General features: G+C 39.0%; 2 protein-coding genes across 3 annotated transcripts in view; one reads left to right on the top strand and one right to left on the bottom strand.

The window, feature by feature from the left end:
- The window catches only part of LOC131106369 (zinc finger and SCAN domain-containing protein 22-like), a 245,672-nt gene that overhangs the window by 80,547 nt on the left and 147,162 nt on the right, over positions 1-17,963 (top strand). The gene's annotated exons all lie outside the window — the stretch shown is intronic.
- Positions 1-17,963, bottom strand: part of cpne5b (copine Vb) — a 129,503-nt gene that overhangs the window by 17,479 nt on the left and 94,061 nt on the right. For both annotated transcript variants that reach the window (XM_058055346.1, XM_058055347.1), the window contains 5 exons: positions 6,850-6,891; positions 6,700-6,775; positions 2,670-2,723; positions 1,881-1,942; positions 173-219 (listed from right to left, as the gene is read on the bottom strand). In XM_058055346.1, the coding sequence (XP_057911329.1) occupies positions 173-219; positions 1,881-1,942; positions 2,670-2,723; positions 6,700-6,775; positions 6,850-6,891 (281 nt within the window). The remainder of the gene's footprint in view (positions 1-172; positions 220-1,880; positions 1,943-2,669; positions 2,724-6,699; positions 6,776-6,849; positions 6,892-17,963) is intronic.

A 17,963-nucleotide genomic window follows, 5' to 3' on the forward strand; every position in this document is an offset into this window, starting at 1 on the left:
GTGTGTACGGTATCCCAACCGCCTGCATGTCGTTTCTGTTTGGGTAATTGATTCTGAAATTGGACATGCCACAGTCAAAGAGCACTTCTATCTATTTGTGCTTTACACACACACACACACACACACACACACACAAACACACACACATACACACACACTTTGTATCACTCACCGTTAGATGCTGTGAAATCGATAGCCACAGTGAAATTGATCTGCGTCCTAGAAGGAGGGGGTGGAAAAGCAAAACACGGGGGGGGGGAAATATTACAGACAGAAGAAGCAAGAATACCAAACGCCCCCATCGAGATTCCATAAATGATTTGTGATGTCGAAAGGTCCCGAACACCATCAGTACTTACATTTATCATTTGTCCGTGTCGTACGCTGTCAAAGTGACGCGCCCCCCCCCCCCCCATGCTTGTCAGAAAAGACTGAAGTGATTACACTAGTGTACGTATCTCACTCGGAGCGGCAGAAGGGGCGACTCGGAGACGTTTGCCAGCAAGTAATTAAAGTGACGGCGCACTTAAGAACAAATCATAACCTAATTCTCCCTCACTGATAAAGCTCTGCCTCATTCTTGTTAATTTACGACACAGTGACAGGGTCTCCTGGGGATGGGGGGGGCAAATGACAGCCTCTCATTACACACGAGAGCCAGCAGAGAGGAAGGCAGGAGAATGATAACCAAAGGAATGACTTAAAGATTCACATTAACCTTTCAAATTTGGGCGGAGATGGAGAACAACGGCCGACCTTGACAACCTTAGCATTAATTACACCCGATTGTTTTATTCATGAGGCCTCTTCTTCTTTCTATCACAATGTCTGCCGGGCCCGCTAGGTCCGTATTGGATACCTGTGTTGCAGGAAGTGCAGTGACAGTGATGTAATCCTTGACACGGTGGATGCGTGTGCCGTTATGTACAATGAACGGTTGATTTAAAGGTCACAGACGTTTTTTGGAGACTCTTGTCACTTTGGTAAAAGTCTAAAATGACTACCTTTGACACTTGTTCACGCTGCACCCTCAGGAAAGACTGCTAACACAAACACAGCAGCAGCAGTAGCGGGGGGGCTACAGTTCTCTTTCCTGTATTTTTCACTCCAAAATATTATGTGAAATACTATTTATTTGCTATTTTACTATTATTATTTGATTTGATTTATATTTTATATAATTATTTTATTATAATTATTATTATATTTTATTATTTTATTATTTTATTATTTTATTATTTTATTATTTTATTATTTTATTATTTTATTATTTTATTATTTTATTATTTTATTATTTTATTATTTTATTATTTTATTATTTTATTATTTTATTATTTTATTATTTTATTATTTTATTATTTTATTATTTTATTATTTTATTTTTATTTTTTATTATTTTATTATTTCACTCCAAAATATTATGTGAAATACTATTTATTTGCTATTTTACTGTTATTATTATATTATATTATATTATAATAATTATTATATTATTTTATTATAATTATATTATTTTATTATAATTATTATTATATTATTAGATTATTTTTTAATTTTATTTTACTAATATTATTTTAGCACCCCACCATCTGTTGTTACTTGACCAAAGCATCATGCAATGTTGGGATTGGAACATACCAACTTTACGTACCAATGTGGTGCATTTTCAGGCTCGGAAAAAAAAATATGTGAATGTGTTTTTATGCGGACATATTTTTTATTTTTAATTCACTCGTATAAATGCAGTTTAAATACTCATATTTGGCTGTCTTATGCTTCTTTCAGGTGTTATTTTATACATTTTAGTCTGCATGCAATTATTTTTCATATATGTTTTTTTGTTTGTTTATCACACCAGTAGTAAAATCATGTCCACTTACCCTCCTTTGATGTAATCTAAGAATGTAAACTCTGACTCCACAGAGAAGGAGAGCAGGGTCACCTGGAAGTGGAAAAAAAATACTAATGACTACTACAATAATGATATTTGTCATTTTGTTAAGCGATGCATGATTTTCAATGTTGATCACGTGCCGTCTGGGATTAAATAAGCAATGGCTGCTTTTAAATGATTCATTGACTATTTCCCCAGAGGACACGTTTGAGGAGGACGAAATGCATTTGTATGCATTACTTGAATGTGGATTGTTTGTTGTTGATGTCTTCCATTCTCATGTTCTTAATGCTCTTTACTTTTCTTTTACGTCATGAAAATAATGACAATATATTCCGAAGCAGAAAAATAAACACGCACCGGGGTCCACTGTAGTGTGCAATTTAATGTGCACACACTGGGCTCTAATTTCGTGGCGCAGCGTGGCGCAGCATAGCGCACCCCACGCAGTCAATTTGACTGGGCTGTGCCTAGTGACAATTTTGTGGCAAAACAGAAAGATCGCCAGCTCCAACCTGAGTGCTGGCCACACCCCGTTAGCGCGGTGCAGGCACAGAGAAGGGCAGGTGCGCCATGCCTGCGCCTTGTATAAAAAAATAGAGCCTAGTGTATCTCGAAATTATGATTGCAGTTGGTTTACTCACAAAAAGTATTTTAAATAGTTCTTTCACAATGCACTTCATTATTTATCACTCACTGGGTATCAAATGTGAACATTTATATTAGCAAAATTTGCAAAGTGCCGACCTTTGTTTGCTATAGGCGACATACTCACAGTTCCAGAGTTGACATATTTCTTTTTCTTCATTTTCTTCTTAGTATTAATCACCTAAAAGTAAAAAGAAAAGAAAAACGTGTGATGAAAAGTATAGTATTTTATTCAAAATACATTTTATTCAAATCTTCGCTTGTGTGGAGTATGCATGTTTTCCCCGTGAGAGGGTTTTCTCCGGGTACTTTGGTTTTGGGCTGTCAAATATATTGTGTTGACAATGTTAACAAATGTTTTTAATTAGTTAAGTTGCGCATGTCCGCATCAGAATATGGCATTTTGTGGCACGCACAAGTCCATGACGACAAGACAGTTCTTTACTTGGCAGGAGTCAATCAAAAAATAATGATGAGCTTGTAAATAGTAGGCGCTCATTACTCAATATATAACTTTTTTTTATAACTTTTCCTCACAAGGGTCTTGCGGGGGGTGCTGGAGCCTATCCCAGCTGTCTTCGGGCGTAAGGCGGGGTACACCCTGGACTGGTCGCCAGCCAATCACAGGGCACATATAGACAAACAACCATTCACACTCACATTCATACCTATGGACAATTTGGAGTGGCTAATTAACCTAGCATGTTTTTGGAATGTGGGAGGAAACCGGAGTACCCGGAGAAAACCCACGGGGAGAACATGCAAACTCCACACAGAGATGGCCGAGGGTGGAATTGAACCCTGGTCTCCTAGCTGTGAGGTCTGTGTGCTAGCCACTCGTCCGCCGTGCCACCCTTATTTATAACTTATTTTATTTTATTATATCTAGAATATTGGATAATTTGAGTGTATGTGACTATAGGGGTGCTATTTAATGTTCAGAGAGCTCTTACATGAAACAACATTAGAAGCTTGTAAACAGGTTTTCTATGTTCTAAATACAAAAATAGTCCATTAATAAAGAAGGAATTCTACTTAGTGGAAATTCATTCATCACAGTTGGGTGTGGAACCAATTAACCACGAGAAACAAGGGATTATTAACTTATTCTATCTTAACTTTGTCCATGAATGATAATGTAAGAATGAATGTGTCACAGATTGGTTACCAGTGTAAAAAGAAGTTAACCACACAGAGATGGCCGATGGTGGAATTGAACCCTGGTCTCCTAACTGTGAGGTCTGCGCGCTCGACCACTCGACCGCCATGCCAATGCCAATATATAATGTATAATATATAATCTGACTCACAGTGTCATCTTACAAGGAAAACTAAAGTCATCACACAGCAAGTTAACACTCAAAAGTTAGCTAGGAAATATACAAGTACCAAGACGATTTTAAAATGAAAAAAAATAATGCTTAGCATAGAGCGGCATAGAGGATGGATGGATGGATGGATGGCATCGCAATGCTGCCCATAAAGTCTTCAAAATTGAAGAAGATATGTACCACGTTTTCCCTGTATGCAGTTGTTTAATGTTTGTGTTCCAAATATCGCTACGACATATCAACACGCGGAACTGGTAAGAAATGACCAGCATAGGGTATGTTTATGTACATACATACGTACGTGTGTGTACATGCAGGCATGAAATCCAGCGTCACATCAATAAGATCACTCATTTTCCCCTTGGTATCCTGTGCATGTCAATCATACTAGCAAACGCCGACATATTTTCAAATACAGTATGTATTGATGGATATACGCCACGCTAAACGGTGTAGCGCTCACGTTCGACTGGTTCTGGAACAAGAGAGAAATGTCAATTTTAAGACCAAAGACGTCTCAGCTCATTACCCCTGACTCTATATGGTTTGGAGGCATGAAAGTGACAACCCCTAATTTAACGTGGAGGGGTGGCAATTTGTCTGACACGCCGAACAATCTGCTGATGCAAAACTAAAAGGGCCTTTCAGACTCCCTGGGAGGTACAGAAGAATCAAGAGTAGCACATAATGGAGTTGACATCCAAAAGACAGGTATTTATCTTCCGGGTGAGGCTACCACACCAAGAAGAACCCGGCATGTCCCATTTGTCGCTTTTATGGTTTTATAATGTTTTCTATTGCTATATGCAAACATTATGGTCCATATTTGTTAACTTTAATCAACTGTAGAATCAAGACTGATGCTTACAATGAAGCAGAGTTTCTATTATTTTTTAAAAATTTTATTTGGGCAAATATATGAAACATTACAGTGCTTTTCTTACATTAATCAAAATATACTTTACATTATTTACATTTGTATTTAATCTGATTACAAGCCCAAAAGGAGTAGTAATATTATTATTTTTATTATCATTATTATCATTATTGTTCTAATCTTTATCATTATTACCATTATTATTGTTATTATTATCATCATTATTATAATCATCATTAATATTACCATTTTCATCATTATAGTTATAACAATTTTTGGATTTTTTTCGCTTTTATGGTTTTCTAATATTTTCTATTGCTATATGCAAACCTTATGGTCCATATTTGTTAACTTTAATCAACCGTAGAATCAAGACTGATGCTTACAACGAAGCAGAGTTTCTATTTTTTTATTTTTTTATTTTATTTGGGCAAATATATGAAACATTACAGTGCATTTCTTATATCAATCAAAATATACTTTCCATTATTTAGATTTGTATTCAATCTGATCACAAGCCCAAAAGGAGTAGTAATATTATTATTGTTATTATCATTATCATTATTATCATTATTGTTATAATCTTTATCATTATTACCATTATTATTGTTATTATTATTATCACCATTAATATAATCATCATTAATATTACCATTTTCATCATTATAGTAATAACAATTTTTGGATTTTTTTTGGCTTTTATGGTTTTCTAATGTTTTCTATTGCTATATGCAAACATTATGGTCCATATTTGTTAACTTTAATTAACCGTAGAATCAAGACTGATGCTTACAACAAAGCAGAGTTTCTATTTTTTTTTATTTTTTATTTTATTTGGGCAAATATATGAAACATTACAGTGCATTTCTTACATTAATCAAAATATAATTTCCATTATTTACATTTGTATTCAATCTGATTACAAGCCCAAAAGGAGTAGTAATATTATTATTGTTATTATCATTATCATTATTATCATTATTGTTATAATCTTTATCATTATTACCATTATTATTGTTATTATTAACACCATTATTATAATCATCATTAATATTACCATTTTCATCATTATAGTTATAACAATTTTTGGATTTTTTTCGCTTTTATGGTTTTCTAATATTTTCTATTGCTATATGCAAACATTATGGACCATATTTGTTAACTTTAATTAACCGTAGAATCAAGACTGATGCTTACAGTGAAGCAGAATTTCTATTTTTATTTTATTTTATTTTGGCAAAAATATAAAACATTACAGTGCATTTCTTACATTAATCAAAATATAATTTCCATTATTTAGATTTGTATTCAACTATCTGATCACAAGCCCAAAAGGAGTAGTAATATTATTATCGTTATTATCATTATTGTTATAATCTTTATCATTATTATTGTTATTATTATCACCATTATTATAATCATCATTAATATTACCATTTTCATCATTATAGTTGTAACAATTTTTGGATTTTTTAAAAATTATTTAATTTTACAGACTTCATTGCTTCTTGTAGAGTGCTGAATCATTCCATCTGTTGTTTTCTGAAATCTGCAGTATTTATATTTACTTATTAGCCCACTTTTCCCCCCAAGTGTAACATTTACATATCATTTTCTGGATTGTATGTGTCTAATCTTGTGCATAAAAAAACAAGAACAAGAACTATTAAAAACAGATTGAAAACTTATTGTTATTTCATGCCATCGGTTGGACTTCATTCCAAGTTCGGGAGGAAAGCAAGACAAACAAAAAATAGATTCAAGGAGTTTCTCTGGAATGTTTCTCTGTTTGGAAAATCCGATATTCACCAGAGTTATAACTTATTCACTGCAGTGTTCGGTAACGCAACAATAACGCTGGAGATAACAATTCCAGTCAGGAGTTCAGAACTTCCCCAAACTAGTTTGTACGCTGACTAGCCTCCACAAGAAAATCTCAGATGATTTACCTCGTACACGTTGAACTGGCTCTGCCCTCGAGCGAGCTCTCGATAGCTGGTGGTGAAGTCCCCGATGAAGTCGTGGCTGGGAGGAAGTAAAGTGTGAGTCGGACGCTATCGGGTAAACATATCGGGATGGAGTCTTGCCATGCCACTCACCCTCCGTCTCTATCCCAATCATAGACCTCCACTTTGATTGTCCTGGGGAAGGAATCAGACAGAGAAAGGTCTCGTGACAATGTGTGCTCACTTCCTGTGTAACAAGTACGATCAACAGGATCTGTAGGTAGGACAATAAAGATCTCAGGGGAGTTCTCGCCCTCTGCATTAAAGGAAATGCCTTAAAATGGTTTCAGTCCAACTTGTCAGATGAATCTGCTTCTGCGTTCTGACCTGTACTATGCAACCTTAAATATGGCCGCCTTAGGCAGTATCGTAAGAAAACACTCCATCAACTTCCACTGTTATGTAGATAACAAAAGGGACTCTATTTTTTTGTGGCGCACCACGGTGCGCAGCCAATTTGTGAATTTGTCAGACTGGGCTACCCCAAATTGTGCGTGGCGATCTACATTTTCATCTTGGCGCGGTGAAAATTTTGTGACAAAAAAATGTAGGAATGTAAAGCTCGCCATGCTCCGACGTGGTCTATTCTCGGCGCAGGTGAAGCGCACCCTGCTTAATGGTAAATCATCAGGTAGGTTTTTTTCAGAGTGTCAGGCACATTTCAATGCAATAAGCAATCACAGCAACCATTATTTAATGTAACTGTCTGAACCAGCATGCACATTTTTATATTAATTGTTCCATCATATCTGATGTCAGATCAAAGGCATCACCCATCATGGGAATTGAACCTGACGGCAGCTAAAAGTATGATGCCAACTATTGACTTCACATCTCTCACATCTTAAACTTAAAGTTTCTTACCATTAAATTAGATAGATATGAACTCCCAGCACCTCAGAGACCTCAGGTTGCAGATGACATAACAATGGACCGTGTAAATAATGCACCCAAAACACTTGGATTGAGCTCAATCCCTACCGTATGTGCAAAGTCCACACTGCACAAACGCTACAATTTACCTCAAAAAATACTGAACCTCTTCCAGAATTTGAAAAGAGCCAGAGCTCACGGCTCGAGTGTAGTCATAAGGTCACCAGCTCCGACTTGGTCTATTCTCGGCGCAGGTGAAGCGCACCCTGCTTTATTGTAAATTGGCTGACAGGCTCACAGATGTCACCAAAACCAGTGTCAGGCACATTTCAATGCAATAAGCAATCACAGCCACCACTATTTAATTTAACCGTCTGAACCAGCATGCACATTTTTGTATTAATTGTCCCATCACATCTGATGTCAGATCAAAGGCATCACCCGTAATGGGAATTGAACCTGACGGCAGCTAAAAGTATGATGCCAACTATTGACTTCACATCTCTCACATCTTAAACTTAAAGTTTCTTACCATTAAATTAGATAAATATGAACTCCCAGCACCTCAGAGACCTCAGGTTGCAGATGACATAACAACCCTAAATGGACCGTGTAAATAATGCACCCAAAACACTTGGATTGAGCTCAATCCCTACCGTATGTGCAAAGTCCACACTGCACAAACGCTACAATTTACCTCAAAAATACTGAACCTCTTCCAGAATTTGAAAAGAGCCAGAGCTCACGGCTCGAGTGTAGTCATAAGCTCGCCAGCTCCGACTTGGTCTATTCTCGGCGCAGGTGAAGCGCAACCTGCTTAATGGTAAATTAGCTGACAGGCGCACAGATGTCACCAAAACCTCAAGCAGGTTTTTTTTTTACAGAGTGTTAGGCACATTTCAATGCAATAAGCAATCACAGCAACCACTATTTAATGTAACCGTCTGAACCAGCATGCACATTTTTGTATTAATTGTCCCATCACATCTGATGTCAGATCAAAGGCATCACCCATAAATTAGATAGATATGAACTCCCAGCACCTCAGAGACCTCAGGTTGCAGATGACATAACAATGGACCGTGTAAATAATGCACCCAAAACACTTGGATTGAGCTCAATCCCTACCGTATGTGCAAAGTCCACACTACACAAACGTTACAATTTACCTCAAAAAATACTGAACCTCTTCCAGAATTTGAAAAGAGCCAGAGCTCACGGCTGGAGTGTAGTCATAAGCTCGCCAGCTCCGACTTGGTCTATTCTCGGCGCAGGCGAAGCGCAACCTGCTTAATGGTAAATTGGCTGACAGGCGCACAGATGTCACCAAAACCAGTGTCAGGCACATTTCAATGCAATAAGCAATCACAGCAACCACTATTTAATGTAACCGTCTGAGCCAGCATGCACATTTTTGTATTAATTGTTCCATCACATCTGATGTCAGATCAAAGGCATCACACATAAATTAGATAAATATGAACTCCCAGCACCTCAGAGACCTCAGGTTGCAGATGACATAACAACCCTAAATGGGCCGTGTAAATAATGCACCCAAAACACTTGGATTGAGCTCAATCCCTACCGTATGTGCAAAGTCCACACTGCACAAACGCTACAATTTACCTCAAAAAATACTGAACCTCTTCCAGAATTTGAAAAGAGCCAGAGCTCACGGCTCGAGTGTAGTCATAAGCTCGCCAGCTCCGACTTGGTCTATTCTCGGCGCAGGCGAAGCGCAACCTACTTAATGGTAAATTGGCTGACAGGCGCACAGATGTCACCAAAACCTCAAGCAGGTTTTTTTTACAGAGTGTCAGACACATTTCAATGCAATAAGCAATCACAGCAACCACTATTTAATGTAACCGTCTGAACCAGCATGCACATTTTTGTATTAATTGTTCCATCATATCTGATGTCAGATCAAAGGCATCACCCATTAAATTAGATAAATATGAACTCCCAGCACCTCAGAGACCTCAGGTTGCAGATGACATAACAATGGACCGTGTAAATAATGCACCCAAAACACTTGGATTGAGCTCAATCCCTACCGTATGTGCAAAGTCCACACTACACAAACGCTACAATTTACCTCAAAAATACTGAACCGCTTCCAGAATTTGAAAAGATCCAGAGCTCACGGCTGGAGTGTAGTCATAAGCTCGCCAGCTCCGACTTGGTCTATTCTCGGCGCAGGCGAAGCGCACCCTTCTTAATGGTAAATTAGCTGACAGGCGCACAGATGTCACCAAAACCAGTGTCAGGCACATTTCAATGCAATAAGCAATCACAGCAACCATTATTTAATGTAACCGTCTGAACCAGCATGCACATTTTTGTATTAATTGTTCCATCGCATCTGATGTCAGATCAAAGGCATCACCCATTAAATTAGATAAATATGAACTCCCAGCACCTCAGAGACCTCAGGTTGCAGATGACATAACAACCCTGTTATGTGCAAAAGCATGTGCAAAGTCCACACTGCACAAACGCTACAATTTACCTCAAAAAATACTGAACCTCTTCCAGAATTTGAAAAGAGCCAGAGCTCACGGCTAGAGAGTATTCATGAAGTGAAACGAAGCTTGTATGAATTGCAGTGAACACACGCTGCGAGTACAGTAGGAGGATGAGGGCTGGCGTCTCATTAAGGCCAGTTTTCTTTGTTATGTATGTATTTTATATTTATTACAGAGTAGTGATGTGTCTAGCTATAGCTTTAATTAGTGCCACCAGATGACACAATGAGTGATGAGCATCTTTATCTTCCCTTGCGTGTACTTTAAAATATCGGTTCCGCTACTCAGCTCTACTTTTGTCATATTAAAACACAGACGAGACTATCGCCCACTTTCACCCGAACCACTCTTGGTGGTTTCTGTGGGCAGATGGTTTTACTTGTGGTACAATACACAACTCATAACAAGGTATTTCCTCCCATGAGAACTGGAAATACCAGTGTGGTATTGCCGTGCCTTGCGTGTAGATCCCCTCTTTCATGTGCGTTGCATTTTAACACCTTTACCGTCCAATTTTTCCGCCAATATTTTCCGCATGTATTCCCACTAAACATTTTATAGTGATATTGTGCGCCAAGTGGAAGCTGTGAAAAGCAAACCAGGACGCTTCCAGGGTATTTATGGATGTTTTATGGCTGATGGTTCACATGACAACTGTTAATTATGTCATCACATGAAGGCAACGCTGTCGTTTACAAACCGATTCATCAGCAGAAGCAATTATCGTTCCTTTTCCGCCAATGGAAGATATATTATTGACTTGTCTCCCATCTCGCCACCCCCAACTCATAATTCCTTCCTCAAATATGTTGTTACATATTATAGTGGTTAACTTCTTTTTACACTGGTAACCAATCTGGGACACAATCATTCTTATATTGTCATTCATGGACAAAGTTAAGATAGAATAAGTTAATAATCCCTTGTTTCTCGCGGTTAATTGGTTCCAGACACAACTGTGATGAATGAATTTACACTAAAGTCCACTAAACACTACAGTTGTTTACTGTAAGAGCTCTCTGGACATTAAATAGCACCCCTATAGTTGCAAATTATCCAATATACTAGATATAATAAAATGAGTTATAAATAAGGGCGGCACGGCAGTCGAGTGGTTAGCGCGCAGACCTCACAGGTAGGAGACCAGGGTTCAATTCCACCCTCGGCTATCTCTGTGTGGAGTTTGAATGTTCTCCCCGTGCATGCGTGGGTTTTCTCCGGGTACTCCGGTTTCCTCCCACATTCCAAAAACATGCTAGGTTAATTAGCCCCCCGCGACCCTCGTGAGGAAAAGTGGTTGAAAATGAATGAATGAATGAAAGTTAATAATCCCTTGTTTCTCGCGGTTAATTGGTTCCAGACACAACTGTGATGAATTAATTTCCACTAAGTAGAATTCCTTCTTTATTAATGGACTATTTTTGTATTTAGAACATAGAAAACCTGTTTAAAAGCTTCTAATGTTGTTTCATGTAAGAGCTCTCTGGACATTAAATAGCACCCCTATAGTCGCATACACTCAAATTATCCAATATACCAGATATAATAAAATAAAATAAGTTATAAATAAGGGCGGCACGGCGGGCGAGTGGTTAGCGCGCAGACCTCACAGGTAGGAGACCAGGGTTCAATTCCACCCTCGGCTATCTCTGTGTGGAGTTTGAATGTTCTCCCCGTGCATGCGTGGGTTTTCTCCGGGTACTCCGGTTTCCTCCCACATTCCAAAAACATGCTACGTTAATTGCCCCCCCGCGACCCTTGTGAGGAAAAGTGGTATAAAATGAATGAATGAATGAAAGTTAATAATCCCTTGTTTCTCGCGGTTAATTGGTTCCAGACCCAACTGTGATGAATTAATTTCCACTAAGTAGAATTCCTTCTTTATTAATGGACTAATTTTGTATTTAGAACATAGAAAACATGTTTAAAAGCTTCTAATGTTGTTTCATGTAAGAGCTCTCTGGACATTAAATAGCACCCCTATAGTCGCATACACTCAAATTATCCAATATACCAGATATAATAAAATAAAATAAGTTATAAATAAGGGCGGCACGGCGGGCGAGTGGTTAGCACGCAGACCTCACAGGTAGGAGACCAGGGTTCAATTCCACCCTCGGCTATCTCTGTGTGGAGTTTGAATGTTCTCCCCGTGCATGCGTGGGTTTTCTCCGGGTACTCCGGTTTCCTCCCACATTCCAAAAACATGCTAGGTTAATTAGCCCCCCGCGACCCTCGTGAGGAAAAGTGGTAGAAAATTAATGAATGAATGAATGAAAGTTAATAATCCCTTGTTTCTCTCGGTTAATTGGTTCCAGACACAACTGTGATGAATGTAGAATTCCTTCTTTATGAATGGACTATTTTGTATTTAGAACATAGAAAATCTGTTTAAAAGCTTCTAATGTTGTTTCATGTAAGAGCTCTCTGGACATTAAATAGCACCCCTACAGTCACATACACTCAAATTATCCAATATACTAGATATAATAAAATAAAATAAGTTATAAATAAAACATAACATAGACTCACTAATATAGAATATTTTTTATTCTACACAATGTACTCCTTGTTCTGGGTATTGTCTCATCAATGGAACATTACTGACACCTAGTGACCATTGTTGAATGCTACATATTGCGTCTTTGAATGTGTCTTCTGAACACCTTATATTTGTATTTTTGTCAATTTAGCCATTTTTATGCTATGAAAATGCTTAATTTTGGCCAAGTATGAAATATGCAGAATTGTTTTTACTAATAATTTGTCATAGTCAACCACAAAACTGTGATCAATTTAAAATTTAATGAAAAATGAAAATTTTAAAAAGACACACAATTCAAACCACAAAGTGTCTGAAAATACCGCTTGAACAGTTTTCTGGTGATAACAAGGTTTCCGCGGAATGTCCGGAAGGGATCGCGTTCGACCCCGCTAAGTGTTTTGAGCATCAGATGAATTGTTTTTCCTTCTAAACTTTTTCTTCCCCAACTGGAACACACAAGTCACACGGCTGTTTCTGGCAAGAAGAAAAGTTTCACTTCCAAAATATGTAACTTGCAAACTGTAGCATACATAAAAGTCTAATCAATCAGAATAACATCAGAAAAATGCTATGTTGCTGCAGAATAAAAACGTCCCCGTAGAGCAAAGAGAGAGGGAAAAAAAAAAAAAAAAAACAACTTTTGGGGCACTTTCATTGCTGAGCTTCATTCATCTCATCCCCCCCCGATGCCTCCCCTCCGCGCTAACTTCGCCTTACATAAGTACTGACACCATCCCGGATCTAAGGAACGCCGTGAGAGAGGAATGATGCCTGGAATAAGCTAAAGTAGCGCTCTGCCAACTGGCCTATGCTGCTGTGTGGTGACAGGTTCTTCTTTTTAGGATCGTCAAGCCTGTGAGCTGGTGGATACGTGCGTATCACCATCGCTGGTGGGGGAACGTCATGCTTCTATGCGACCATCTAAAACAGAGGTAGGGAACCTATGGCTCGGGAGCCAGGTAGGGCTCTTTTGATGACTGTATCTGGCTCTCAAGCATTTACCACAATAAAAATGTATTTTTGCTAACATTTTAAAGTAAACATCACAGAAATAATTCATTCATTCATTCATTCATTTTCTACCGCTTTTTCCTCACGAGGGTCGCGGGGGTGCTGGAGCCTATCCCAGCTGTCTTGGGGCGAGAGGCGGGGTACACCCTGGACTGGTGGCCAGCCAATCACAGGGCACATATAGACAAACAACCATTCACACTCACATTCATACCTATGGACAATTTGGAGTGGCTAATTAACCTAGCATGTTTTTGGAATGTGGGAGGAAACCGGAGTACCCGGAGAAAACCCACGCATGCACGGGGAGAACATGCAAACTCCACACAGAGATGGCCGAGGGCGGGGACCGAACCCTGGTCTCCTAGCTGTGAGGTCTGCGCACTAACCACCAGACCGCCGTGCCGCCCTCACAGAAATAATATTAAATTAAATAATATTAAAAATCAAAACTTTCTTATGCATTTTAATCCGTCCATCTATTTTCTACTGCAATACGACCGACCATATCTATCTTTCCTGATGATATTTTCCAGGTAAAACACCAAAACTCGATTATTACTGGGTAATGCGGTAGTGTACCTCGGTCATTAAGATGTCAACATGTAAATGTAAACTTTCCTCCTTTAGTCAAATAGTCACCTAGCTAAAGCTGCAGAACCAAGCCTTCTGACAAAGATGGCCAAAAGAATGAAATATGTGTACGGAGTACGGTGCAAAACCATGCAGCAGCAGAAGTTGCATTAATGGCAGCACGTATTAGATTTATTATTGGACACTGCGCTGCTCACGAAAGTGTGCTGGCCACACCCCATTGGCGTGGGGTAGTGTGCCTGGTCTACGTAATTAGAGCCCATTATATCTAAAACTGTTGGTCTTACATAAAAATGCACACATTTTATTGCATTCAATGTTTAAAAAAATGTATATGGCTCTCACAGATACACATTTTAAAATATCTGGTCTTCATGGCTCTCTTAGCTAAAAAGGTTCCCGACCCCTGATCTAAAACAACGTATTGAATAAAATAAGATCTTTGCATCAAGACCAAAGATGGCGGTAACGTTGCATGTGGCAAAGAATTCAATTGAATCTTATACACCGAGATGAAGAACCTGGATGGAGACGCTGGCACATTTGTGCAGCGACTGTCAAATAAAGTACAGTGCTGTCTCTTAACGGGCATCATAAGACAGCAAGGCGGATTCCTCGAGCGGCACTTTGAACTCTCTGAACAATATACACTTCAGAAGTAATCATCTGCAGTCATCTCCCGCTACTCTCGGGCGTCTTTAATGAAATGACTCATCTTCGGTAATAAAGGTATATGTGATCAAGAGGGTGCAAAAAAAAAAAAAAAAAAGCCGAGTACATTTAACGCTAAAACATTCTTCAGCGGTAATTACGACAATCTTCACACAATCTTTATGGCGCTGACAAAAGAAGAAAATGTTCTTTGTGGGGTTTTTAAAATAAGAAACGGCTCAGGCACAGTAATTTATATCTTATCATTATTATTATCATCGTCATTAAGGCTGCACGGTGGATGAGTGGTTAACATGTAGGTCACACAGTTAGGAGACCCTGGTTCGATTCCCCACTCGGGCACCTCTTTGTGGAGTTTTGCATGTTCTCCACAATAATAAGATACAAAAAGGGCTGCACGGTGGTAGAGTGGTTAGCATTCAGGTCTCGCAGCCAGAGACCTGAGTTCAATTCCACCCTCAGCCAGGTTAGGGTTAGGTTAATTGGCCACTCCAAATTGTCCATATGTATGAATGTGAGTGTGAATGGTTGTTTGTCTATATGTGCCCTGTGATTGGCTGGCCACCAGTCCAGGGTGAACCCCGCCTCTCGCCCAAAGACAGCTGGGATAGGCTCCAGCACCCCCCGCGACCCTCGTGAGGATAAGCGGTAGAAAATGAATGAATGAATAATATGGAATGGGCTGCACGGTGTTAAAGTGGTTAGCATGCTGGCCTCACAGCTAGGAGACCCGAGTTCAATTCCACCCTCGGCCAAGTTAGGGTTTGGTTAATTGGCGACTCCAAATTGTCCATAGGTATGAATGTGAGTGTGAATGGTTGTTTGTCTATATGTGCCCCGTGATTGGCTGGCCACCAGTCCAGGGTGTAGAAGACAGCTGGGATAGGCTCCAGCACCCCCAGCGACCCCCGTGAGGATAAGCGGTAGAAAATTAATGAATAATATGGAAAGGGCCGCACGGTAGAAAGTGGTTAGCATTCAGGCCTCACAGCTAGGAGACCCGAGTTCAATTCCACCCTCGGCCAGGTTAGGGTTAGAGTTAGGTTAATTAGCCACTCCAAATTGTCCATCGGTATGAATGTGAGTGTGAATGGTTGTTTACTTTATTGTTTATCAAACAGTTGCGTAACGCTCCGGACATTTGACCTGAAGCCATGTACCCCCACTCCTGTACAACTTATTTTCTTTAATTAATTAATTAATCTCTAATTAATTTTATAATAATTCCTGTTCAAAATGTGTATTTTAACATGAGCACTGTTAAATACATATAAGTAATCAGTAATCAGCGGCACAGTGGTCAAGTGGTTAGCGCGCAGACCTCACGGCTAAGAGACCAGGGTTCAATTCCACCCTCGACCATCTCTTTGCATGTTCTACCCGTGCATGCGTGGGTTTTCTCCGGGTACTACGGTTTCCTCCCACATTCCAAAAACATGCTAGGTTAATTAGCAACTCCAAATGTGAGTGTGAATGGTTGTTTGTCTATATGTGCCCTGTGATTGGCTGGCCACCAGTCCAGGGTGTACGCCCGAAGACAGCTGGGATAGGCTCCAGCACCGCCAATGTGCTATAGAAATATCCTGAAACGGTGAGGCCGTGCATGAGCTGGAAAGTGCTTGTCACTGCCGTCTTTCCAAAGAGGAAATGCTACTGAATGAATTCATGAATTTGACTACAAAGATGGAGGATGCATACCTGAACGCACCAGGACGTGATCAGGCCTTTACAACGGAGAACGATAGGGTGCATGTACTAAATATATATATATATAATAAAAAAATAAACATAAACATAACATAAAACATAACATAACATAAAACATTTTCTGTTGTAATTTCTGTTTCTTGTTATCGTCTTAATGAATGACCTTAACACACCAATCCAAAGTAGCCGGTGCCTCACCAGCCATGAACGTCTCCTCATATCGATGTTCATTAGAGACGTCATTTGCTGCAGAGGAGCATCCTCTGTAGGACTCGTAGACGTTCGTTAGTGACGTGCTCCACACTTTTTTCCTGTTGCTCTTTGGTGCGTGAAGCCTGGAGCATGGACGCTAATCCAATTAAAGCCCAGCAAATCAGCAGTAGGTCAACCACGGCCATACTTCTGACGTCCAATACCCGTGCTTCAATGCGCTAATGTAGTTTCCCACTTGAGGTGAGGTCGTAGTAAAAGTTACAAAACACAGACGCTGACACGGTTCTGGAACTTTAGGGTTAAATTAAGTCCATGTACATATTTATAGATATATGTATATACTGTATTTTCCGGACTATAAGTCACACTTTTTTTCCTAGGTTGGCTGTTCCTGCGACTTATACCCCAGAGCGACTTATAAATGACATAAACACTGGACACCTTTTCTGTTCATGTTTATTTTTTGTGTAGCTGAATAAGCATTGTGTTAGCATATCTTACACCTATTCAGCCTGTTCTCTATTCTTTTATTGTTAGAACTTGCCTTCCAAGAGGACCTAATGTCTGTTTTGGTCAAGTAGTTTGGAAAATAAATTACCCGCAAAAAATGCAACTTATACTCCAGTGCGACTTATGTATGTTTTTTTCTACCTAATTATGCATTTTTGGCCTTGTGATACTGATACTCCGAAGCGACTTATAGTCCAGAAAATACCGTATATAGTGTATTTTCCGGAATATAAGTCGCACTTTTTTTCATAGGTTGGCTGTTCCTGCGACTTATACTCCAGAGCGACTTATAAATGAAAAAAGTGTTTATGTTCCATAAACACTGGACACTGTTTATGTTTATTTTTCATGTAGCTGAATAAGCATTGTGTTAGCATATCTTACACCTATTCAGTCTGTTCTCTATTCTTTTATTGTTTATATTTAACTTATATGTTTATATTTAACTTGCCTTCCAAGAGGACGTAATGTCTATTTTGGTCAAGTAGTTAAAATAAATTACCCGCAAAAAATGTGACTTATGTATGTTTTTTTCGACCTAATGATGCATTTTT

Source organism: Doryrhamphus excisus, chromosome 18 (genome assembly GCF_030265055.1).
Source record: "Doryrhamphus excisus isolate RoL2022-K1 chromosome 18, RoL_Dexc_1.0, whole genome shotgun sequence".
Taxonomy (NCBI): domain Eukaryota; kingdom Metazoa; phylum Chordata; class Actinopteri; order Syngnathiformes; family Syngnathidae; genus Doryrhamphus; species Doryrhamphus excisus.